This window comes from Xenopus laevis, chromosome 2S, assembly GCF_017654675.1.
Source record: "Xenopus laevis strain J_2021 chromosome 2S, Xenopus_laevis_v10.1, whole genome shotgun sequence".
Lineage (NCBI taxonomy): Eukaryota > Metazoa > Chordata > Amphibia > Anura > Pipidae > Xenopus > Xenopus laevis.
The window spans coordinates 92,038,906-92,065,503 of NC_054374.1; the positions used below are offsets into that span (position 1 = coordinate 92,038,906).

Here is a 26,598-nt window from a genome sequence, read left to right on the forward strand (position 1 = left end):
CATTTATATGCTTCTGCAGTCTGATTTCAAAATAAGCCATTATACTCCTTGAGAAACATTTATATGCAGGTCCTTATTCATCAGACTGGGCTGCTGGGGATTAAACAGAAGCTGAATCTCATCTCCAAGGCCATTTTTTGGTTGATTTGCAGAATGGCTTCAGCATATTTCCATTGAGATGAAAAATGTCTTGGACAAGAGGAAATCAAATGTGAATGTTACAATATTAGCTCATACCAAACATTAAAGCACAGATGCAGAATGATAATATGAAAATCAAAATAAAATGTTAAATATTTGTTTCACAGAGTCTTCACTTATCTACCCCATTTCTTTGTGCTGTAAGTCAATAAAAGCACCCAACATTTCTGGGCGGCTTTTCAAGAGGGTACCCAGGCTTCTATTATAGACATTTCATAGGTGAGTCTGTCGTTATACCCACCAGGGTTAGGTGGGCTTCTGACTCTTCCCAGCATGTGGTGATATAATCATAGCCAGCTAGCAGGAATGAGGAGGAACACACTCCACTGTATCTGGCCTGGAACATAGTATTTGGATAGAGAACTGGCTAAAAGATAGAAAATGTTCCATTTACCACCACTCTTTGTAGTCTAATTGGACCAGTGGAGTACCGCAGGGCTCTGTACTTTGCTTTTTAACTTGTTTATTAATGACCTGGAGGTGAGCAGTACCGTTTCTATTTTTCCTAAATTGTAAACATTTTTTATTAGATTGATATGAAATTGTGCAGAACTATAGGTTCCATGCAGGATGCTGCCACTTTGCAGAGTGATTTGACTAAATTGGAAAACTGGGCAGCAAACTGGAAAATGAGGTTCAATGTTGATAAATGCAAGGCAAAAATATTAAATGTAAGTGTAACATGTTTTTGGACTATCCATGGGGTTAATCACCAGCTAGTATATTAGAGCAGGGGTTACACTGGACTCTAACACCAGTAGCATAAAAAATGTTTTTAAAAAAAAATAAAAATTTCTACATAACGAAAAAAAGCACCAAGACACAAATATAACTCACCGATTCTCCGCTTGCGCTCCTCTTCAAAAAACGGTGACAAAGCCAACTATCCATCGTGGGTCGCTCGATTTCTCCTCCCTGCCTTCTATAGGTGATAGCCAAGGAGGAGAAATCGAGCGCCGCATGATGGATGGTCGCCCAGTCGCCTTTTCTGAAGAGGAGCGCAAGCGGAGAATTGGTAAGTTATTTCTTAATAAAGACTGTGCAAATTTAAAGTTAAATGTGTTTTGTTTTCATTAAGTACAAACACTTTTTTTTTATGCAGGGCCTTCGCAAAGTGGAACAAATGAAGGTGCAGTGCAGTGTAGTGTAACTACACCTCCCACAGGCTTTTATGCGTAAACCAATAAAGAAATGAGCGCCTGGATGTTCTGGCAAATCAAACAGAACAAAATAACTTTATTTGTCTGAGACAAATGATCCACAGGTTACTTACATCAGTAAAGAGGCATTTGCAGAACATATAGGCACACAGCTCAGACAGTATATCAGAGGCAGGTGCAGGTGCATTCTCTGAGGATGTAGTCAAGGCAGTACAACTTCCCTCTAGGCAGAAATACCTCACATGTGGTCTGTGCAGAGTGGTCAGGAAGGAGAACCTAAGGCCCGACACCCTATGCACTGTGATCCCTTCACTGTAGGCAAATCTTACAGTACTCCCTGCTACACCTCCTTGATGGAGCACAAAGCTTCTCTTTCTCTCTTCCCTCTTACTCTCCTAGAGTGTACAATAATAATTATATGCCTGTCACTCACTAGCCTCATTTACGGGGACCCTGTTCCCCCACTTCTACACTAGAGGTGCAGTTCCCTCTATGGCAAACTGGCTTTACTGGGCCTTGGTGTACCCAGGCTCCCTGGAAACACCCGGCTGGATCAGCAACCAGAACCCAAAGAGGAAGATCCACCAGTGTGACAGGATGTGGTCACAACACTTCTTGGTCAATAACTGGAATATGTAAATGTCAACTAGCTACATGGGCATCTGCCCAGCAACTAGGGAGATCAGGAAGTGTAGTGATTTAAAGGGGAACATTAACCCTATGGGTCCCTACATAAGTTATACACTAAATGGCAATTCATTGGGGGTTTCCTTAACTGGGAAGACATTATATCACAAAGTATTATAGATAGATAGCAGGGGATCCTTTTTGCCATAAAAAGGAGCAGCGCACCAGAGGCCATCCCTTTAGACTGGAGGAACAGAATATTAATTAGAAACATTGTGCTTCCAGGTCCAGTTTGCTGCCCAGTTTTCCAATGTAGTCAAATCATTCTGCAAAGTGGCAGCACCCTGCATGGAACCTAAAGTTCTGCACAATTTAGTATCATCAGCAATCATCAGGGCAGAGAATACAAAGGGACAGACAAAAACTGCTTTCAATAGCAATACATATACAAATAACATAAACAAACAGAGAACATTTGACTGTTATTGCAAAGTTGCTTAGAATTATGCTTTCTTTTATTAGGCAAAAAATATTTTGGGGGGTTGAAATTCCCTTTAAATGCACACCTTTTCTTATCAACCTCAACACTTCTATTGAACCACAGACATTTTGGTTTATGATGTTCCTTGCATACAAGGGGAATATACTGACATGTATATTTATTAATAGGGATGCACCGAATCCAGGATTGGGTTCGGGATTCGGCCAGGATTCGGCCGAATCCTTCTGCCCGGCCGGACCAAATCCGAATCCTAATTTGCATATGCACGACACTTTTTGTCAGAAAACATGGAGGTAAAAAATGTTTTCCCCTTCCCACCCCTAATTTGCAAATGCAAATTAGGGTTCAGATTCGGTTCGGCCGAATCTTTCACGAAGGATTCGGGGGGGGGGGGTTCGGGCGAATCCAAAATAGTGGATTTGGTGCATCCCTATTTATTAAGCAGCATTTTAAAGACTTCCCATTTTTGTTCTGTGTTTAACCCTGTGAAAAGCATTTCCCACTTAATATGTTGCAGAGATGCCCTTATACTGTCAAAGTTTGCACGTCTGAAATTTAGTGTGGGGTTGAAGTCCCCCATAATAATAAATTTCCCTAGTTGTGAAAACCCCTCAATTTGTAACTGGGCTTTATTCTCGTCACTTATACAAGGTGGATTATAGCATACACCAGTGATATTTTTCTTTATAACCTTTTGCCCAGTCAAAATCTCTACCCAGAGAGATCCCACACTCTCCCTAGTGCCATCCATGGTTATTTGTTTGGCTTTAATTCATGCTTTACCTAAAGAAAAACTCCCCCTTGGCTCCCCTGCCACCAGTTCGGGTTGCCACCTTTTGAAACGGTTGAGACCCAACAGGGGGTGGGCTGTAACATAGATGGGCATGTCCATGATGTCATGGGGCAGGGCTATGACGCGGCGATTGGGCAATCACCGTGTCAATCAAGGGAATCCTGCCCGGTTTTCCTTATTTAGAAAACGGGGCAGGAAGTTTTGACCCGGGCAGCCCTTCAAAATACCGGGCTGTCTGGGTCAAAACCGGGCAACCCTAACACCAGTTGTACCTGTGCAGCACAACAAGAAATTATATTTTCATTCAAAACTTTAATTTTGTTGGTGCTACTATTTCTTTAACCCCTCTGTCTCTCCTACAAAAGGCTAAAACCATTTACACCTGATGACTTTCTAAGATCGAAAGGTATTTTGGGGAGGGTGGTGTTATTTAGGTAAAAAAGAGCTCTTGTTCTGTTATGTTACACATCCAGTCACTCCAGCCTTTATATATTACATTTTTGGCTAACTAACTATATTAGAAACATTTTTTATTTTGCACAGGCTATCTATTTACCCAGTTTTTATTTCTACACTGAACTATTCCTTTAAAAGGGTTTTTCACCTTCCAAACAATTTTTACAGTTCTTTTCAGATTGTTCACCAGAAATTCAGACGTTTTTCAGTTATTTTCCATCTTTTATTTTTCAACATTTTTCCAAAATCTAAGTTTAAAGTTTAATGTTCCTTACAACTCTAATATAGCTTATGGCAGAAACTATCTACAGCTTTAATGTAAAAAGAAGAGTCAGGAATCAATGAAACACAAACCATTATTTACTTTGTACTTTATTACAAATCTCAATTTTTTCTTTTTCTATAAACAATGCTAGAAAATAATGAAACAATAAATAATCATAATAAAAAAAAAAGTTGCAAATGTAATGGCAGTGATAAAAAAAAAAGTTTAATGTACCTGTCTGTGATATTTCAGTCTGACAGTTTAGTGATCCAGTTGCAGATTCTGATGTAGATTATTTAGGTGTTGTCCTCATACTCTAGTAGTCTACAACACAGTTTTGAGAGGCCAGATGTACTGTACAAATGTACAACCCCACGCATGTTATTTCCTTTATTGGAGTTTAATTAACAGTTATAATGAAACACTTGCTTCTCTTGACCTAACAACTGCAGTAAAGGCAAAGTTTAGCGCCAAGAAAGCTTACCTTGTGGAGTTTCTTCATGAAATTCTGCATGGTCTCTCTTTTTTTTTTATGTGTTCCACAACATATAGTGATAGTACCTGCTGAACTTAATTGCTGTATGCAGGCAATGTCAAACCAGGGTACCTAGAGGCCACTAAACACTTATGCTCACTATCCATTTTAGTGGCAGTTGGTGAGTTTATTAATCCCTGACAAACCATGCCAGTAAGATCACAGCAGAAATGGATTTTGAGCACATTAACGCCAAAAGAGCCAGTGCAATTCAGACGATGAATACTATCTTAACCACAAATCTGCTAGAAAAATCCATGCAGAAAATGTATAGATCAAAAGTGTTACCTTGCCAATGCTTGCACAAACAGAATACAACAGACCTGTGCTGCATGTCTTGCTGTGGCTCCCTCTGCTTAGCTAAAACTCCTGCAAAACTAAAGATGGGATTCCAAGAAAGATGTGTATTCCACTATGGAATGCAACCTTCGGTTTCTTTCTAAAAGAGAAATAGTGGCAAGTGCCAGGGGAAAATTGAGAATTTTCCTACTAAAGCAGTGTGCCAGTCAGGCCCTGGATATGTATGAAATGCTGCTTGTTGCATCTCACCTACTGTATATTCAGCAGTTCATATTTTAGGTAAACATTACCCTTAGTTTCCATGGCCTCCTAAAGACCAGTTAGAGTTGACTAATAAAACAGAAAACATCTACAGGATATGCTTTGTCAGTCAAACTAATTTCTCTATAGGAAAGAAAGTATCAGTGTTGCTGTCACAGGCCTGTCAGCAAAATGGAACAGAAACACTATTGGCAGAATACCAGGACTCTCTACAAAGGCTCATATTGTGCCTCTGAGATAAGCCAGAAATGACAGTTAGGAGAACCTAATAGCCAGCTAGCAGCCAGTGATCCTCAGACCGCAACCATAAACACTTAGATTGCAACTTGCTCTTTACTGGTTTAATATGTCACTGGCAACAAGAGACTTTTGAATTCAACTTAAAATGGAAAGGTTAATAATTTTATGTAATATGTAGTCCCAGTCAGTTATGGTCAAATACCTGAGAGTTTGACCTCTATATAACTGATCATTTTAACTTTTATCCTTAGTTAAAATGAATGTGTGATGATAAAGTTGCCAGTTGTAATAATGTTTTTTATCTCTTTAAGTCTAAGCCCCAATAAAAAATAAGATGAAAAAGTTTGTATAACCAACAGAGTATATTGAAGACAAATCTCTTAAAGGGCATTTATTTAGGGAAGCTTCCTATATAATAACAGTCCTTCACAATAAAATCTGGGTTTGACCCGAACAGCTGTTTTCAGAAGGCTGCCCAAGTCAAAACTGCCTGCCTTGTTTTTTTTAAATTATGAAAACAGAGCAGGATTCTCCTACATTGATGCAGTGATCCCGCCTCTGGTTATGTCCGCCCCTTGTGACATCCTTCTCCTTGTCCAGAAAGGAGGACAGGGAAGGTGGAAACGCTAATGCCACTGGTACATGCATTTCTCATCTCTTATCAGGGGTGTAACTGTAAAGAAAGCAGATACTGCAGTCGTAGGGGGGGGGGGGCTGGGGAGGCCCTAATTAGTGACAGATTTCAATAAATATATGAAAGAATAGGTCAACTTACCATTTAGATTTTGAGGCCCGGACATGTTTTCCTGTTTTGAACAAATATAAAAGTCCTTCTTGGATGTATAAATGTAAAGAAAACATTAATTTTATACAACAAAAAGTAGAAAATTTATTAGGACATAAAACCCAACGCCTAACGCGTTAGGCTTTATGTCCTAATAAATTCTCTACTTTTTAAAAAAAATATTTAGCTCTTGATTATTGGAGATCCTCACATTTTTCCTTTTGGATTTAGTGTCTTTAATGTTATTGTCCCTTTAAAGTTAGAGCAATGTCTTAATCTATGAATGGAAATAAGCTGAACAAATCAGAGTATTTAAATAACGTCATCCTTCACAGTTCTAGATAATCATCATTTAGAAATCACATTCCAATAAGATACTGCCCTCTGGTGGATTTGGCACACCGAGTAAGAAATAGAGCAAAATATCATATTGAATCTTTACTAAAGCACATTTTGATATTAATATACATCTCTATCATTAAATCCCCTTGAAGGTTCATGAGTAACAGCTGAGAGTACTACTGGTGCCAGTAACCTACGAGAAGTAATGTCTTATACCGAAGTAACTGGTGTCATTATGCTTGGTCCAAAAATGCACACAGACAGGAATGATTTTGGAGTGGTAAGGCTGGGAAAACAACTGAACTTTAAGGGAAAACCCCAGATAACTATCCATATAGAGTTCGCTCTGTCATTTAGCTCTTGTACCAAAAAGGGGCAGCAATGACATCATTTGGGGCTTTGATTTTAAAATAAAATAACATTTAATATTTTAAAATAAAAGCTATTAATAGCAAAAGAAACTGATATCTCTAGCAATGTGCCTTGGTGGTGATGCACATCAGTTGCTAAACAAACCCATTTTTCAAGGGAGGAGCAGCAGCATTTCAATTGTTCAACAATGACTGAATTGGAATAATTTGTCAAACGTGTTGTAGCCAAATAGAATATTACCCATATTTGATTATTTATAGAATCAAAATTCAGGTTCTTATTTTAAAGCATTATATATAATACTGGATTCTTCTCCTTACTTCTCTGCCCATGGGCAAGCGGCAAAACTACAACCACAAATGAGTGAGAATGAAAGTACTTTAGGGGGTGAGGAGGATAAGCCACTGGGATTAAAGTCATGCTGATTTTATATAAACTTAAGATAAGGCAAACATTGTACTTGGGGCTTTCTATTGAGAGGGTGAAGAGAGAAATGTGTCCATCTGATAATTGTTACATCTTTGAAATTTGCAACATAAGTATCCCAAATAACTTTTGAAACAGGATACAAAAAGATGTTCTTTACCTAATTGAAGTGGATATGGGTAACTCTGTGTTTTGTTTTTAAACATGTTTTTAAATTTATTGGGGAGTCTAAGGTTGAATGAATCACAGAAGGGGTCATGATGATACACAAGTGATTCAGGATGTATACAGGGGGTTGATGATATATGAATAAGACCTGTGTAAGACCTGTGAGTGCGGATCTTCTTGGATGTCTAGTGGATAAAATTATAGACTGCACCCAGGCATATGAACTTTTTATTTGAGAGTGCCAGCTTCTTGTGGCATTGTTTATTTATATATATATATATATATATATATATATATATATATATATATATATATATTATATATATATATATATATATATTATATATATATATACAATCTTGGAAAGGCGAGGTGCACACCAGGAGCCTTTAAAGAGTTTAAAAATTTTTCCTTTATTTAATACATCCTTTAAAAAAACAGGTCAACGTTTCGGTCTTTGCCTAAGACCTTTCTCAAGACCATACACACAACTTTAAAAACATTTTTGTGAATAAATAGCTAAAACCGATTACTCTCACCCAACCCCGTGTTCACAAATGACCCATGTGATCAGAATCACCACTCCCCTTGTGGGGGCTGTGTTACCCATAAAAACTGTGTCAAATTCAGGACGATATTGGTGCTTCCGTCTGACTAAAGCTTCATTTCAGGTTACACTACTTATAACAAAGTAACCAAACTATTCATATGTCTCCATCTTGTCAAATAACTGTATCCATAGCCACAACAGATATATCAATCACATAACATATACTGTTACTTTGCAACATGATTAGCTACCTGCCCAGATCACATCAGCGTTGATTCAAAAAACATAAAAAAGAACAGTGTTCATTTAACCCCGTCGGTGCCAGGGTATTCAACTTCCTAATCCAAAACACCTCTCTCTGGAGCAAAATTTTTGACCTGTCACCCCCTCTCCTAAGTGGGGGGATGTGGTCTATGGCTATGTAGCGGAATGTAGGTAACCTATGGCCAGCCTTCAAAAAGTGATTCGCCACTGGCTTGTTAGTGTACCCATCTCGAAATGCAGTGCTAATGGCTGATCTGTGGCCATCCATACGTAGACGTAGTGTTTGATCTGATTTACCCACATATGACAAGCCACACGGGCAGGTTATTAAATAGATTATATGTGTGGTTGTACAGGTAATATGATGTTTAATCAAATATCGTTTGCCGGATTGTGGATGTAAAAAACTGTTGCCAGGTGTCATAAATCTGCAGGAGGTGCAATTTGGACATCTAAAACAACCCGGCAGATCATTACGAAGCCAAGTACTCCCTCTATTGGAATAGCAACCTACAAAAATGTTGTGTGTATGGTCTTGAGAAAGGTCTTAGGCCACAAAAATGTTTTTAAAGTTGTGTGTATGGTCTTGAGAAAGGTCTTAGGCAAAGACCGAAACGTTGACCTGTTTTTTTAAAGGATGTATTAAATAAGGGAAAAATTTTTAAACTCTTTAAAGGCTCCTGGTGTGCACCTCGCATTTCCAAGATTGTGTATAAGGAAATAGTTAAAGGCTTTAAGAACATGCTTCCTGTTCCTCTTTTTGGAGTAGAAATGAGAACACGTAACAACTCCTGGTCAGTGTAATATAACTATATATCAAACCTTCATATCCAGATCAAATATTTCATATTTTTAGGAAAAATATTATGATTAAGAGGACTGGGTTGTCACTAATAACTATGGCCAAGAATTGGCTTCAGCTACTTAGCAGTCAACTGTTTGGTTACTTAGAGCCTATTTTATTCTCAACCTATACTGAGTACTAATCAGATATGAAAATATCACAGTATTCTTTTTTCTAAGGAAAGAATGTGTAACTATATCTAATTTAAACACTGTAGAGAAAGATTTGGGCAATATCTCATGACTTGATTATCTACATTCAAGGAAAAAAACAGCAGCACACCGGATCCAATTGAAGTAATGTGCAAAATTCAAACTTTTATTAAGCCCATATGCAAAGGCAACGTTTCGAGCCCAACCGGCCCTTTATCAAGCCCATGTGTTACATCATAAAACCACCTTTTATAATAAAATTTTCTCACTGGATTCACAAGAGAATGGGTAATATGTCATGATAGCACAGCATGAGACACATGTTTTTATATGCAAAATAGCACTTACTATGATGTCACTAATTAGGAGGTGGGATGTATAGCCACACCCCCTAATTTTATTATAAAAGGTGGTTTTATGATGTAACACATGGGCTTGATAAAGGGCCGGTTGGGCTCGAAACGTTGCCTTTGCATATGGGCTTAATAAAAGTTTGAATTTTGCACATTACTTCAATTGGATCCGGTGTGCTGCTGTTTTTTTCCTTGAATGATATTTTGGCCCAAGGACAGGAGTGGGTCTCACAGTTCAGCACCTGGCACTGCGAAAGCGGATACTGGAGGGGTGAGCACTCTAATTTCGTGATTGATTGATTATCTACATTGGCGCTTAATTGTAGTGCAGTTGCTAATAGCAACAAAACAGACCTTTGCTTTTCAATATAGCAGCTATGTTTGGAAATCAGCACCTTGGGCTACATAGCTTTAGCAGTTGGTATATTGGTATTCAGCAGCACTGATCTCTCTCAACGCATGCCCTGTGATGGAACAGTGCAATATACTGTAGCTCCATGATGGGACAGTGCAACATAATTCACAAGCACCCCTGAACTGGACTATATTTGCTTGTATCTTTAGCACCCCGATATAGAGACATTACTGTCTCTCTCCACCAGGAATCCATGCAATAGAGGGGCACATCATCTAGTGTAGCACTGAAACTATCTCTAGTATATCTGTAATGAAACAGCAAACCTGTTGTCCACCAACACCCTAGTAATGGATCAGTACATATTCTACCTCCATTAAAGGAGAAGGAAAGGTACTGAAGCAGTATATTGTCAATAGATTAGCCACAATAGTGCAAGCTATAACACTATGTATTCTGTAGAATGCTTTACTATACCTGAGTAAACAACTCTAGAAGCTCTCTGTTTGTTTCGGATAGCAGCTGCAGTATTAGCTTGGTGTGACATCACATCCGGCCTGAGTTTCCCTGCTCACTCATAGCTCTGGGCTCAGATTACAGCAGGGAGTGGAGGAGGGAGGGGAGAAAGGAGCAAACTGAGCATGCTCAAGCCCTAGCCCTGGAGGTTTATGCTGAAAACAGGAAGTCTGATACAGAAGCCCATGTGTACACAATAGAAGGAAAGAAATAGTGTTTCTTTTGACAGAGGACTCAGAGCAGCATTACTTTGAGGGTTTACTTGTGTATTTATATAGACCTTTCTGATAAAGCTTACTTAGATTTAGCCTTTCCTTCTCCTTTAACAGCTTTTTTTCCCCAAGCTGGGATTTACTTTCCGTGTTACAGGTAATATCTAGCTTCCAAGCTGCCTTCAGTCGCTTGCCTTTTACATGTACGACTCTGTTGTATACAAATATGGGTAAAGTTTTCCCTAGCTCTTATAACCCATTGATTTAGTCAGCAATCAAATGAATCCATTAGCATGAAGAATCCACTTTTGCTGTGCTTGTGTATTTAGAACAAATAACAAAGGCAATTTATTAGAAGTTTGTCCTTTAAGTTTGAGTTACCAAACCTTTTAATGAAGGATGAAATTGTGACAATCATAAATGAACTTTACATGCAGGAATAAGTACAGGTATGGGAATATGTTATCCGGAAACCCGTTATCCAGAAAGCTCCAAACTACGGAATGGCCGTCTCTCATAAACAGTAGATTGTACTTGATCCCAACTAAGATATAATTAATCCTTATTGGAAGCAAAACCAACCTATTGGGTTTATTTAATATTTACATGCTTTTCTAGTAGACTTAAGGTATGAAGATCCACATTACAGAAAGATCAGTTATCTGCAAAACCCCAGGTCCCGAGCATTCTGGATAATCGGTTCTATACTTGTACCTGTGTTCCTTGGGCAGTGAATTTTCATACATTTCGTGCAATTTAGTGCTCATTTACTGAAAATGTGTGTGGGGGTGCATTACCAGATTAAAAATCCGACATAAAGTGCTGGGCATAATGCAGGTGGATGCAAGGCAGCCCTGTCCTTACTGCATGCCGTAGGCTTTAGTTATAATTCAGTGGCAACACTTAACTGCTTACAAATGAAAGCTTACACAAAACCAGTGTCGGACTGGGACACCAGGGGCCCACCCAAAAACCTTTGACCAGGGGCCCACCAATTAATCTTAGACCAGGGGTCCACTCTTAGTACTATTTTTCTTCCTCTTCTCACTCAACCTCTATTCTATTTTTCTTCCTCTTCTCACTCAACCTCTATTCTCTAGTCTCTTTTCCTTACATACTTTACTCTATTTTTCCAACTATTTAGCCTCTTTATTCTCATAAAAATAGGGACTGGCCATGAAATAGGCCAAACGTTTAGAAGCAGGAGGGCCCACTGACACCTGGGTCCCCCGGGACTTTTCCTGGTATCCCGGTGGGCCAGTCCGACACTGCACAAAACCCCATTGAAATGCTATGCAAGTCTATTGTGAGCTTTCAATTTGGTAAAAATATTTTTCTACACTTTTGAAGGAATACCTGATCATTTTTTAGCAGGATGTAACCATTGTTCATTAAATCTGCTCCTAAGAGTATTTTAAAATTTGTCACAAATAAATACAGATACATGTATTTGCAATAAAAACATGGTAAGGTCTACTAGATGGACAAAGAGCACGCATAATATACATGCACAGTTTTTGTAAACATGGGGAGGCACATTTATCAAAGGTCGAATTTCAAATTCATGTGAGTTTTTAAAAACTCCCCTAAACCTAAACCATAAATAAGAAAATTAATCTAAAAAAAAATAATCTAATAATCTAAATTTATTATTAAAATCGAATTTTTAAAACTCTAATGAATTGAAACAAACTGAAAATTTTAAATGAATTGAATCAAATTCGATCAAACTCGATCCACTATTTTGGATTCGGCTGAATACCAAACTGAATCCGAACCCTAATTTGCATATGCAAATTAGGGTTGGGAAGGGAAAAACATTTTTTAATTCCTTATTTTGTGACAAAAAGTCGCCTGATTTCCCTCCCCATTCCTAATTTGCATATTCAAATTAGGATTCGGATTCGGTTCAGCCGGGCAGAAGGATTCCGCCGAATCCGAATCCTGCTGAAAAAGGCCGAATCCTGGATTTGGTGCATCCCTACCGCAAACAACTCAAATGTCAGGAAGGCTGCAAACAGCTCCAAATTGATCCCTGGACCTCTCCCCTTGACTTAAACAGCAATTCAGCAGGTTTTAGGAAGCGAATAGTTGAATTTGAAATTCTTAAAGAGCCAGAGTATGATAAATCTCGAAAATCAAATATGAACTTTATCGAATTTGAACAACTCCTTGGGCGAATTTTGACCATAAAAAATTCGATAATAAATCTGCCCCAAAAAGTAAAAGCAACCCCCCCGAAATGAACAAGAATATCACATTTAAAAAATAAAAAAAACAGGAAATAAACTAAAAATCTAATACATTATTTAAATTTATGTGGATATTATCTACTACCCCCCATATCCCTATTTCCCTGATTAGGAGTCTCTCATTCCTCTTCAGAGACCCGGATTCTGTACAAATGCAGATTTGATGTTACATCCGTGTTTGCTGCTATGTCAGCTAGTTCTGCAGGACAAACTCTACAATCCATTCTTTAAATACTGATTCTGTTTAACTTGTATATACAAAAATTTTATTGGTCAATCGGAATTTACTGGTGGATTATTAAACTCTAAAGCAGAGTCAAAGTATCAGGTGGGCTCAGTCCCAAATGGGCGCCACTCTAGGAAAATTCCCATTATTTCCCCAATATCCAATATAAAAACCTATATGATTAGGACTTCTAATTACTATGAGAGTGGTCCCACAGTATCAGATTCTCTTGTGGTCCCTAGGAAACCCAGTTTGAAGCTGCACTAAAGGTATAAATCATTATAGATAAACATTACATGATTTCAGGGTGACTTAGTTCAATGTTCTGATCTTGTTCTTTGTGTTCTCTGAGCAACGGTCCAGGATGAGTTCTCTGCTGGGTCTTGGGGGAATTGCAGGCTGGGGTTTAGATTTGTTTTCTACCTCTTTATTTTCTTCTCCCCAACAGAAAAAAATAAACACAGAAATATAGATATTTCAATAAAATACAGTGAATGGTCAGTGATAACAGCAATGTGGAATCTAATCATTAGCTTGCATAGCATTTATTTTCCCTTCAGGTCCTCTCCTATTTATCCTTTATTGTGACATCCACACAAACCAGTCTACGTGGCAAACTGAAGAGCCACAGAGCAAGACAAAAAAAAAATATTGACTAACAGAGTTTTAGGTTTAACAGTTTATTGTTTGGAAGTTGTGTGTGTCATAAATATCTGGGAGTAAGTATTTGGATAGGTATAAGGAAGCAGGCTCCTGTTGTGATGAGCTTTCCACTACAGGCATGGGACCTGTTATCCAGAATGCTCTGGACCTGGGGTTTTCCAGATAATGGATCTTTCTGTAATTTAGATCTTCATACCTTAAGTCTACTAGAAAATCATATAAACATTAAATAAACCCAACAGGCTGGTTTTGCTTCCAATAAGGATTAATCATATCTTAATTTGGATGAAGTACCAGGTATTGTTTTATTATTACAAAGAAAAAGCAAATCATTTTTAAAAATTTGGATTATTTGGATAAAATAAGGGAGGTGGCCATTCCATAATTCGGAGCTTTCTGGATAACAGGTTTCCGGATAACTGATCCCATACCTGTAAACCACCATATGAAATGAATGTGTTCAATTGCTTACAGCTGTTTTGCATTTGTTGCAACTGTCTACATTATACTACAACCTAACTTCAGCTTTCATTTTAGAATAACCAATGATGTGCTTATCCTTCAGAATGGGGGGGGCCACATTATTTCTAGTAGACATACTGTACATGTATGGAACTGTTGTATGATATAAAGGGTTATACATACCTGTTATAACTGGGCTTTTAGAATCCGCAATGGGTTGCCGTTGCTTTAAGTACTTCTTGCTGTTTCTCCTGTAAGTTTCCTGGCTAATCTGCTTTCGACGTTGTTTGTGAATACTCTTAGCATTTGAAATAGTGGATCTACAAGGTAAAATAAGTGCTGCAATGAAACGCATCCGCCTAATATTGCATACAAATGTATTTATTTGATTGATTTCTCTCAAGGGAAAGGTTTTCTAAACATCTCATTAACAGATCTCTTACATTCTGATAATTGTACTTTAAGATCTAGTTTTATATGAGTTAATTCCACAGCAATGGTTAATGGACAAGGCCAACTTGCACTATTCCTTCTAAGATGGATAACATAGTAGGAAAAGGGTTAAAAGTAAACGTATACTTATTTTATTATCAGTTCACAATCCTGATATCAGTCACCCTGTACATATCCATTATTTATGGTATTTATAGCAGCGTGCATGTGATCTTACCGCCTTGGGGGCAAGCCTTTTCTTTTTAACGGGTTCCCATTGGCTGGGGCTGCTTCCCCAGATTTCTGTAGATACATGGCTGGAAAATATCCAGTGATGCTGCCTTTTCTGTACAAGAGAAAGTCGTGGTTGAAATTTTTATTTACTGACACAAAAAGACAGAATGAAACAGTTGTACCGTAACAATGTTGCTACTTCCATTTAACGGACAAAAAAATACTGGCATATAACATTCTGACTAGGGGGCACTATTATTTAAGCCTTCTCTTATACAGCATCCCATCCGCCACTAAGCATGGTTGCTGGGGCAATGCAATCCTGGCAACCAGAAAATCGTTTTAAAACCAGACTTGAGATATATAGGCAATATACAGACAATACAATAAATAATTAATAAATCACCAAAAAAAACCAACTAAAAATTTCCTTATAATTGCAATGTCTATAGCAAATTATTTTAAGGTAAACTGCATTTATAGACACCGGTGAAATTATGGGCTAGTGGAGCCAAGCTATGACTATGGTAGAATTATGTATTTTCTTATAGAACCCACAGCAGCCAATAAACCATTAGTATTTACTCCTTATAGTACATTATACTATGTCGTCATGCTTAGGTTACATTAATACTCTGTTTCTGCACAGTAATAAATTAAAACATGTACTATATATAATAATACATTTATTTATGGAACTACTGTCCTTTCCTGCTAATGTTACACTATTCCTACCTGTAAGACAAGGCACATACCTGACAACCCACCAACCATCCAGCAGCTTGTGGATGACTTCAACATTCTCTCCTTCTGTGAGACTCAGCTCATCATCTAATTCTCCTGTATATTCTTTTGTGGTGATGTGCAGCTCCCCTAAACACCCAGAGAGGGATAAATCAAGGTTAAACTGCCAGTCCAACAAGGCCACAGTCTAAGCATCATTTTTATAAAAAATAGTGTACTACAATACAAGCAGAAGGTAACATTATAAAGGATGTTTTAGATATTAACTCATGTAAACTCAAGAAATATTATGAGGTAGATTTCTAAAGGTATACACAAAATGACACGGACATACACCACACAGTCACACCAGAATGCTGAAGTACACCATGTTATATCAGGCATTAATAATAAAGCAGGGTCATTTATTTGGTATATTTATAGCAGAGATGTGGTGTAAAACATTGCCTTAAACACCCCTTTTTATACTGTACCACTATTCACATAAAATCTTCTCTTCTACTTGTCTAACGGTTATGCTAAATTAAATAACAGCGTCATTTTCAGCATCAGTTGGGTGTTTGTGAAAGTCAGTTTTATAAAGGATGATTTCCTTGATTTTACACCAGTTTCTGCACTTTTTTAGGCATAAAACATTTTACACAGACTTACAATTTTTTTCTGAAAATTGTGCATTTACAGGCACAGGCATACGTTATTAGCTCAAAGATTTTGACTTCCACATATATATTTTTATTCACAAAATGTTATTTTATTTCCCTACAGTGAAGAAATATTTTTACCCTTTTTATGTGTTGTCTAACTCCTACAAGAATATGCATCGTATGGCAAATACTAACAAGACATCTTGTTCAATATATGGGCACTATAATCAACAAATGAGGGAATAATTATTGTTGAAGGAATTAAGGGAGTCTATATGTTTTTTTCTTAAACGTACAGGTCAAAAAGTGCAGGTTAAAATGAAAAAGTATGGCCAGAAACACAGAAACCAGGTACAATAATCAATATACCCCCATGCCCTAGGCACAGAATACAAGCTGGTCATCAGTATGAAGCAAGCAATGCAAAAGCTCTGGCAACATGAAGGATCTCTTTACCTTCATAGTTAGGATCCTGTTCTTCAGACTCATCTGGGCCATCTAAAGGCTCAAGATAAGCAGCAGGCATCCATCCCCGCTTGTTCCTTAGCTGACAGAACCACCAGCCTAGAAGAAAGGCACACTTTACCAAAATGGTAGGGTATAATCTGAAATTCAAAGTATTTTCTTCACACACCCAATAATCAAAATGTGACTCATGGGGATAAATTTATCAAAGAGTGAAGTTCAGCCACTAGAGTGAAATTGCGCAACTCTTAAGCTGGCCATAGATGTTGAGATTTTTAAAAGATCAGATCCTCATCGTGAGACCACGATCTTCTCAGAACGATCGTACGAATTTACCATCAACTAAAAAGACCAATTTACCAGGAAAACAAAGGGTAGATGCCTGCTTGGCCCTGCAAACATAGATCGATTGCACTGGGGCCGACAAAGATTTTTTGACCTGGCCAATCAATTTCCTGACAGATGTCGGCTGAAAAATCGTAAGACGTACGATCGTTCGAATCCCACTAACCGCACGATAATTCCGAAGGATTGGTCGGACTTCCCGAAAATCGGTCGTTCGGCAAGAAGAATCGTCGCGTCTATGGGGAACGTTAATTCATTTCTATGGGATTTTGAAAGGCGTATTTATCAATGGGTGAAGTGAAAGTTCACCCTTTGATAAATACGCCTATAAAAATCCCATAGAAATGAATGGAGAGTGGCGGAACTTCACTCTTTGATAAATATACCCCATGGTAGGAGTTTGACACATTAACTTATCACAAGTAAATGCAATTTCCCTTGGGGTTTCTTTGGCCCCAATTGCCCCTCCTAAATTAAAGGATAACTACAATTTAACGAAAGAAGTCGCTAGAAATGTTGTACATTATGTTTTGGGCTTCTGCACCAGCCCAAGGCAACATTTAGCAGTAAAGATCTGTGTCTCCAAAGATGCCCCAGTAGCTCCCCATCTTCTTTTCTGCTGATTCACTGCACATGCTCTGTGCTACTGTCACTTACTGAGCTTAGGGCCCCACTCACAATAAACAGTACACATAGAATATAAATGTCACAATATAAGGCTGATTCGTAATTAATACAGATAATTACTACATGGCAGCACAGAAACAAGTGCAATTAGCTTCAGAATTGAATTATCAGCCTTGCAGCATAAACTTATCTACAGACCAACCTCATTTTCTGCTTGATAATTTGTGACAACCCCCTAAGCTTAGCTTCTCAACAGCAGCTCAAAGCACTTTCCAAGATGGTGAACCCGTGACAAGTTTGAAGTCCTGGATCATTGTTGCTATTGAGAAGCTGAACTGTTTGGTTGGTGCAGTAAGTTCAGTATATAAAATATAGCATTTCTAGCCATATTCCTTTTTAAGGTTTAGTTCTCCTTTAAGCTTCACATTTGTTCCTGTATCTACGTTACAAAAACTGAATGTCAGTGGTGTGTGCATATGAATTCAAATCCACACAATTTACCATTTTCAGATTTCTCCACTACCTCTACCACATCTCCATTTTTCGCTGGCAGCTCACTCTTGGAATTCTTTTCATAGTCAGCAATCACTCTGTATGACTGCAGGATAATGGGTCCTGTTATATCTGGAGGAACACAGAACTTTATTTATTGCCGTTCAAACAATAGGTTACAGTGAATAAAATTAGGTCAGAGTTGTTTTGTCAAAGGTGTTGTTCAAGCTTGTTTAAACTTCCGTATTATTTCATTCATGTTCATTATATTTGGCTGCTAGGTACTTTTTACTTTGTATTATGCTGTGGAAACAAAGATAGCATAATGTGTATGCATGGTGAAGCTTATAGCCGGGGTCATTTGTGCAGGCTGAAAGTTACAAGAATCTTCAGCATATGAGAATAGTGAGAATATGTATCATAAAAAGTAATGCATTAAAAGTAGTAATGTGTGTGGGTTGGTTCCCATCCTTGAGAAAGGACAGGCCGAAAAGTTGGTTGTATAGAATAGATGCACGTAATAAAAGCAATTTGAGTAATCACGAGTTGGAGTGCGGGTGCTTATAAAGGCGTCTATATTATATATTGACCCTGCACACACAGTTGTGTAACAATCCAGTCACAGGTCAGCCACCATTTCTCTTGTACTCACCTGACACATTTTTTTTTGTAGTGTTCAACAAAAACGTCTCAGGTTTACGACCACTGGAACAGAGAGAACAACAGTCCAGTCACTTACCATTAGTTCTAAGATACATACGGTATATTACCGTTCATGGCCAAACTGCAGCCCACTAAGGACTCTTATACATGCGTGTTTACAAACACATGGAGACGTCAGAAAAAGCTTATATATTATAATTATATTAATTTTTAACAGCAATTGCATTAAGTGCACTTTTGTGAGTTCCAAACACAACCCAGTACTATTCTCTACACTGGCGATCTTCACTGCACAAATCAGTAAAACTGTGTAGCCAGGGTCAGCATTCCTCAGCCAAAACTTCTTTTTCCACAATGCCTTGCATGATCTATAATTAGAATTATATATATATATATATATATATATATATATATATATATATATATATATATATATATATATATATAATTTTTGTTTTGTTTTTTTTTAATTTGTTTTTTTTTTTTTTTGGCTCCCCTTTCAGGTTTAGTAAATTATAGCAACCAAGAGTCAGACCTCCAAATGCTAATTGATTGGTTTCTATAGCATACTTGAAATAGAGCAGAATTTGGACCTGCTATTAAATTACCCCCTAGTTACACTGTAATCTCCCGGATATTTGAATGGGTCCCTAGCAACCAGCTAGCTGCTAAATACTGGAAAGCTGATCAACAAAAAGCTAAGTAATTCTAAATCTACAAAATACACGTGTACCTAAAGAAGCCAATAAGATTGAATTTTCACGTTATCTTGTATCTTGTATGGTATGGGGTTGTACTTACTTGATGTTGTTGGCTACGTGATTAACATCATCAGGTCTGACTTGGAATAAATTCAGAACATGAGGGCAGCGGGAGATTTTAGGAGGGAGACTGAGCAAAGAGGAAAAGTAATCTGACAGAGTGACCTGCCTGTTCTCCGTGGACCTGAGACCATCAAACCATTTTGGAGCTGAAACATTAAATGAGCTTTGATTTAATTCATCAGCCGTAATACTGTGTGAAACTTATATTTATATGATATCTTTATTCATTATATTTATTAAGGGTCTATATACTGTACATGTGAGTGTGTGTGTGTGTGTGTGACTGTGTGTGTGTGTGTGTGACTGTGTGTGTGTGTGTGTGACTGTGTGTGCGTGTGTGGGTACACTTGGGAAAGTTTCAAATACTGGACTAGATCTGAGTACAGAAAATTAAAATGGCTATTTACATATACAGCCTTAAGTACAGTCCTGCTAAATGGATGCAAATGTTGAGCTTATTGACACCTTACGTTAAAAGTACCTGTGTCCAAACATTTATTTTGCATTTCCATATAGTCGTGCTGAGTACCAGTGTCTGCAGAGTTGTGTGAAGTGCATCAGGTGAACCCTACACAAATGTGGTGGTAATCCCAGGGCTCCCACAGTGGGTTACATCAATATGCGCTGCAGACTTGCAGCAGAAGAATTAACACATTTATGCTATTTTAATGAATAAAATGAATGAATTATAAGAGTTTTGGGGAAAATCCTGCACTGTGTGTTTTTTACATGGTGCTTCCATTGTATATTAAATTTCAAAGGAGAACAAAAGGTTAAAATACTATGTATCCCCCAGTGATCATCACCACTTACATGGTACCCAGGTCAGTGCTTCTATTCTATAAAAACTGCATTGGCCCAGTGTACTGAAGGAGCTCCTCCTCACTATCTTCAGCTTATTCCATCTTCTCTTTGTTCTGCTCTGGAGGTGCATGTGCAACAGAGTGAAAGCAAAACACAGATGCAAAAAGGCATCTTTTCCAACTCTACTGCGCATGTGCCTGACAGCACCCAAACTAAATGAGACAGAAGAGGAAGATGAAAGAGCATCTACATGTATACCCCATGCCGGTGTAGTTTTCTGCTAACAGGAGCACCAGACCAGGGGGTATCAAGTAAGTGATTATAATTACTGGGGGGGGGGGAGTTGTCTTTACCTTTTGTTCTCCTTTAAAGGAGAACTAAACCCTAAATATGAATATGACTAAAAATGCCATATTTAATATAATGACCATATTGCACCAGCCTTAAGTTTCAGCTTCTCAATAGCAGCAATGATCCAGGACTTCAAAAATTTTTACAGAGGGTCACCATCTTGGAAAGTATCTGCGACACTCACATGCTCAGTGGGCTCTGAGCAGCTGTTGAGAAGCTAAACTTAAGGGTCGTCACCAATTATCAAGCAGAAATGAGGGTTCTCTGTAATATAAACTGATGCAACAGTACTGATTATTACATTCTGATGCTAATTGCACTGGTTTCTGTGCTGACATATTGTAAATATCTGTATTAATTACTAATAGGTCTTATATTGTGACATTTCTATTCTATGTGTACTGTATATTGTGAGTGGGTCCCTAAGCTCAGTAAGTGGAAGCAGCACAGAGCATGTGCAGTGAATCAGTATGAAAGAAGATGGGGAGCTACTGGGGCACCTTTGGAGACACAGATCTTTACTGCTATAGGGCTGTGGTTGCCTTGGGCTGGTACAGAAGCACAATACATAATTAACAAAATTTCTAGCCTAAGCTTTAGTTATCATTAAGGTTTAACCTATGTTTTTTGTTGTGTTTAAGAAGTGTTCCGACATGTTTTTTTTTCCTATGGAAACAAATTGCTACATAGTTAAATATTTAACGTTATTTATCTAAACGCAGCCTTATAAAATTGTGACCATATGGTCACAAGCTGCAAAAGGATAGGGCTCTTTAAGTGTTACACAGAACATATGTCTCCTTATTATTGAACAAGTTCCAGTCTCTTATCTCACTTGTGACAGCAAAGAGATTAATGCCAGAAAAGGAGCTGCTTTTGTCTACTTCTTCGCTTACACTCATTATATCTCAAAGGTTCAAGGCAGAGTGAACAAGAGGTTATAAAAGAATGAATTTACCAACAAACATATTTTCACTTCTCCTTTCTTAGTCTCGATTTTGGTATTTTAAAGAAGTTTTTTTTCATACTGTGGCTCCTGACCTAACTCCTAACAGTCATTTTGTACATGTCTAGATTCATAAATAAGGCAAAACAGTCCTAGTCCTGCACCTTTACATAACCGAGGGCCATAAATGTACAATGAACCTTTGGCATCTGTCACAAAACGAAACAATCAGATGGGAAATGCTGCACACAACTTACAGTAAGTATCGGTTCCCTCCACTGATTGTTAGTTATAATCTACAAAACATGATGATGACTAAGAAAAGCTCATAGTCAAATATGACATACCTGGTAGGTGAGGAATTGTCCTGTGTTCTTTACTTATGTCTCCAGCTTCAATTGGAAACATTTCTTTTAAGGCTTTCTGGAAACCAAAGTGTTATGTCAGAAATGTGCTATTTGGCTAGTTTGTATATAAGGTGTTACATTGAGAGTAGGGGTTAACTCTAGAACTTTAGTGAAACCTCATTTTATCAGTGTTAACATTGAGAACTGTGCCAACATCATATAGAATTAATGAGGGATTTGGTAACAGGCACAGATATGGAAATTGGTAACCTCTGAGGAAGGGTATTATAGGTGGGATCAGTTATCAGGAAACCCGTTATCCAGAATGCTCTGAATTATGGGAAGGCCGTCTCCCATCAACTCCGCAAATATTTCTAAATTTTAAAGATGATTTCCTTTTTCTCTGTCATAATAAAACAGTAGCTTGTACTTGATCCCAACTAAGATGTAATTAATCTTTATTGGATTCAAACAATCATATTGGGTTTATTTAATGTTAAATACATTTTTAGTAGAAATATGGAGATCCAAATTCCAAAAAGATCTCTTTTTTTGGAAAACCCCAGTTCCACAGCATTCTGGATAACAGGTCTCATACCTGTATGTAACAATAAAAACCCACCAAACAGCAGTAGATGTTTAATAAATCGGTTTCATTAAAAAAAAAACTTTAAATGTCATTTTTATGTTAAGTTTTGTTCCCCCTACATTCTGCGAAAATGTAAACAATAAAAAAAATTAGTAATAATAATTATAATATACTTGTGCTGTAAGCTGAAGACAGAGAGCAGGACCAATAGGTTGTTCCATGTTTCAATTTGATTGGATGAAAAACATATTTTATGTCATTGATTTCTCTAGAATTGATTCCAACATGTCCGTAATTAGAAATGGTGTGAGTGATTTGCTTGCAGGGAACACATAGTTAGACAGAGAAAGCTCAATTAACCATTTATTATCTGAGCCTGGGAGCCCAGTAACTATGGCTACACTAGGTTGGAAGTTACATATAATATGCTAATGCTTATGGTAGCCTTCATAGAAATAAGGTTTAATATCTAAAAAAAAAACAAAAACCTGACAAAGGCTAAACTCACATGGAACTCATAGATTTCAGTGAATTTCCTGTAGACCAGCTTTTCTGTGAGATCCTTCCACTTGACCATGAACATGTAGACCTTGTGAAGAAGAACACATAATTAACATTTAATTCAGCCCCAACATATAATAAGCATGGGAATTCAGTCTTACATAACTGATAAGCAGATAAACAGCACATGGTAGGCAATAGGTGTCATGCTTGGCCTTGGCAGGCAATGTTTTACTGCACAGCAGGTAGGGTTAAACTATACATGTCCGCATGTGCTTTATTTTGCCATGTCAATAGACTCACCATGAAGTGGGGCTTTAAATAAGCATTATCCTAAAAATGGGATCATGCAGTGATCTTGTATAAACCTCTAGTTTAGGTATGGTGATCCAAATTACAGAAAGATCCCATATCAGGTAAACCCCAGGTCCAGTTCCCATACCTGTACAGCTCTCTGCAAATGAACTTCATTGGTTGCAAGGCAGACGCATGGCCACAAAGCATACACTAAACGGTAGTGTATTGGGGGGTAATTTGGGGTTGTTGTTTTTTTTTTAATAACAACCTATGTAAGGCAAGGCAGTGGCATTCAAAAGCAAATAAAGTACAGTCTTGCATAAAAAAGGCATTAACTCAAGGGATGAAAACGTAATTTTGGCTCTTAAGCCAAGACCCTGTAATACACCTTTAATAGTGGCTTGGGTGATTTCTTGCACAAGCAAAATATCATGGATCTATATTTAGTATGAATATTTGTATATACAGTTATATATATGCTTATAGTATGTGCAAATATGTGCACTGGGGCTTGTCTGGAGGGGTTGAACTTGAGAAACTTTGATCTTTTTTAGCTTAACTTTACTATTTAATGTGGAATATATTTAAATTTTTACAATATTTGTCACTTTTTTAATACAGTAAATTGAACGATAAAAGGCAGGAAAAAACTACTTTCCGTCCGACATGACTGTCGAATGTGAATGCAGAAATCTGCGTCTTCATCCGACAGTCTTATCGTGTAGTTTTTACCTGCGACTTTTTGTTCAGTCCCATTATATTTTCATGCGTGCGACTAAATCCCATTTGTTGCCTGCGTTATACCGTTCTGACGCGATCCAACAAAAGATGCCCGTGGGGTTCAGCCCAAAGTCTTCGAAACCTCTAAAAGTTGGGACCCAGGGAGGTCACAGCTGTGAGTGCAATATAAGAGGCCTCCCTCCTATACCCCCCAATACTGTTAAGTTCAGAGGAGGCACAGTGTGTAGCAGGTTTCAGTTTCATGTGAAGTATTACTTGGATGATTTCTCACAACCCAGAAACAAAATATGGTGCATACCTATTTAAACATTTAAGTAGTTTAAAGGCAACTTTAAAGGCACTTAAAAAGTGTACAGAAGATAAAGAAACACATGATATAAAAGTATGCAGAATTGTAGCTGTTGTATGAACTTCAACTCTCAGCATCCCCTTACTTAAAGACAGTAGATCATTTATTTCTTTAAATGCATGCATGCCCTGCATTTAAGAAGCTAAAAAAAAAAAAAAGTGAAGAGCTGGAATTCTACATGGTGATATCAGCTAAGCAGCAACATATACATTAAAACAGGTATGTCCATCCTCCAGCCTCCCTGATGCTACCGACTAGGTGCTGAATCTTCACAGTTTAGGAGATGCTGAGTGGAAAGACCCCAATTAAATATATTATGGGAAATGTTATAGGACCAAAGTCACAACATTTGCACCAGCAAGCAATCAATTTAAGTGGGTGCAAAAATTGCAACTTTTAATACATATCCCCTCTATATATTCCAGGGTGTTTTACATTTTACTTACATAATGTTGGCTGGGCAAAAATCTTTTCTCAAAGCCCAGAAGTTGGATGTGCCTGATGTAGGGATCAGTCATGACCCTGTAATGCTCTGGTGATATTGCTTTTTGGTGCTGCAGGTGGATTAGAGAAGCTCCTGCGACTGTATGAGAGAGAACTGTTGAGTGCAGGTTTGAAACTGTCAGTGCCGCTCTGTGCTCTGCTCTATATACAGTAGGTGGGGATTTCATTTTAAAAGCTCTAGTTGTATTTTCATTGGTGGTTCCTGCAATTGTATTACTGCTGATATGGAATTAATGTTGTTACATAACATCTCTGGCTTCCTGTTTCAGTTGAATCCATGGTGAACTAACAAGAATCAGTATATTTCCAAATGCTCAGTTTACATAATACTTTGAATGTATTTTCCAGTTTACATATGACAAGTGTCACATTTTAAGATAGGGGTGTGCTAATAAAATCTAAAATATGCATTTTTGTGTTTTTCTGTTTTGCCTTAATGTAATTAGAGGCCAGCGAACACTAATCTGCCACTGGCTTAATATTTAAGATGCTATCTGGTAACAACCCAAAAAAAACTCTGCTAACGATCGAGCAACTAGATTCACGTTTTTATTGCTTGGTAGGGAAAGCATTAAAAAACACCCTCAACATATAAACGAAATAAGCTATAAGTAATTGATTTGAATTCGATCAGCCTGTGTGTGGTCACATGGAGTGGAGCTGAAGCTGAGGTCAAGCCGGAGATGTCTCCTTTCATGTATGTGGGCTGACCTCAGCTTCAGCTCTGCTGTGTATGACTGAATGACAGGCTGATTGGATTTAAATCAATGGAGCAGGGACACTGAGCAGATCTGCTTCTCTCCGCCTGTAAAAATATGTAGGCTGAGAGCAGCTGAGCCCTTCAGCCAATTGGTTACTGCCTGTAAGTGGACTTGATGATGTCACAGGCAGAACAGAGATAAGGACTCTCTGATCCCCTACACATATGTCAAAGCATTTTTAGTATAGAATGATCATGTGCAACTAGAAACTGTGATAGAGGCTACACTCACACTGAAGGTTTAGACAAGACCACTTTATTTTCCCAAAGCCCAAAACAGTATTGAGACACAAATATGTGCATTATAATAAAGCACTCCCTTTTGTAAAATATGAAGTGCAGAATATGTTGACACTTTATAAATATGTGTTAGTAATAATTAAAGTATTCTGATTGATGGCACCGTAACAAGATTCTCACTGGGAAATTCCCCAATAACAATATACACTAGCAGATGTTCGGATTTGTTTCCATTGTTTGGCAGACTTTAAAATTGAGAAGTTAGACTGCATTTTATTTTTAACTAGGAATTTCCCTATTTCTAAAATCACTTCACCGCGCTTTCACTTCTAGGGATTTTCTAGTTGACAATATTGCCTACAAAATGGGTTTATTGCTTGGTGAACTAAAGAGCTTGTAGAGCAGTGCACACACCATA

General features: G+C 37.8%; 1 protein-coding gene across 1 annotated transcript; it reads right to left on the reverse strand.

Annotated features, from left to right (window-relative positions):
- Positions 1 to 12,746: 12,746 nt before the first annotated feature.
- On the reverse strand, positions 12,747 to 25,421 carry ncf1.S (neutrophil cytosolic factor 1 S homeolog). The gene is made up of 11 exons (XM_018249685.2): positions 25,123 to 25,421; positions 23,297 to 23,377; positions 22,200 to 22,275; positions 19,729 to 19,897; positions 18,917 to 18,969; positions 18,274 to 18,396; positions 16,792 to 16,899; positions 15,703 to 15,820; positions 14,952 to 15,059; positions 14,465 to 14,601; positions 12,747 to 13,590 (listed from the first exon to the last, which is right to left on the reverse strand). Exons 1-11 carry the CDS (start codon positions 25,345 to 25,347, stop codon positions 13,469 to 13,471), a joined length of 1,320 nt encoding a protein of 439 aa, XP_018105174.2. The 5' UTR covers positions 25,348 to 25,421; the 3' UTR covers positions 12,747 to 13,468.
- Between the last annotated feature and the right edge of the window lie 1,177 nt (positions 25,422 to 26,598).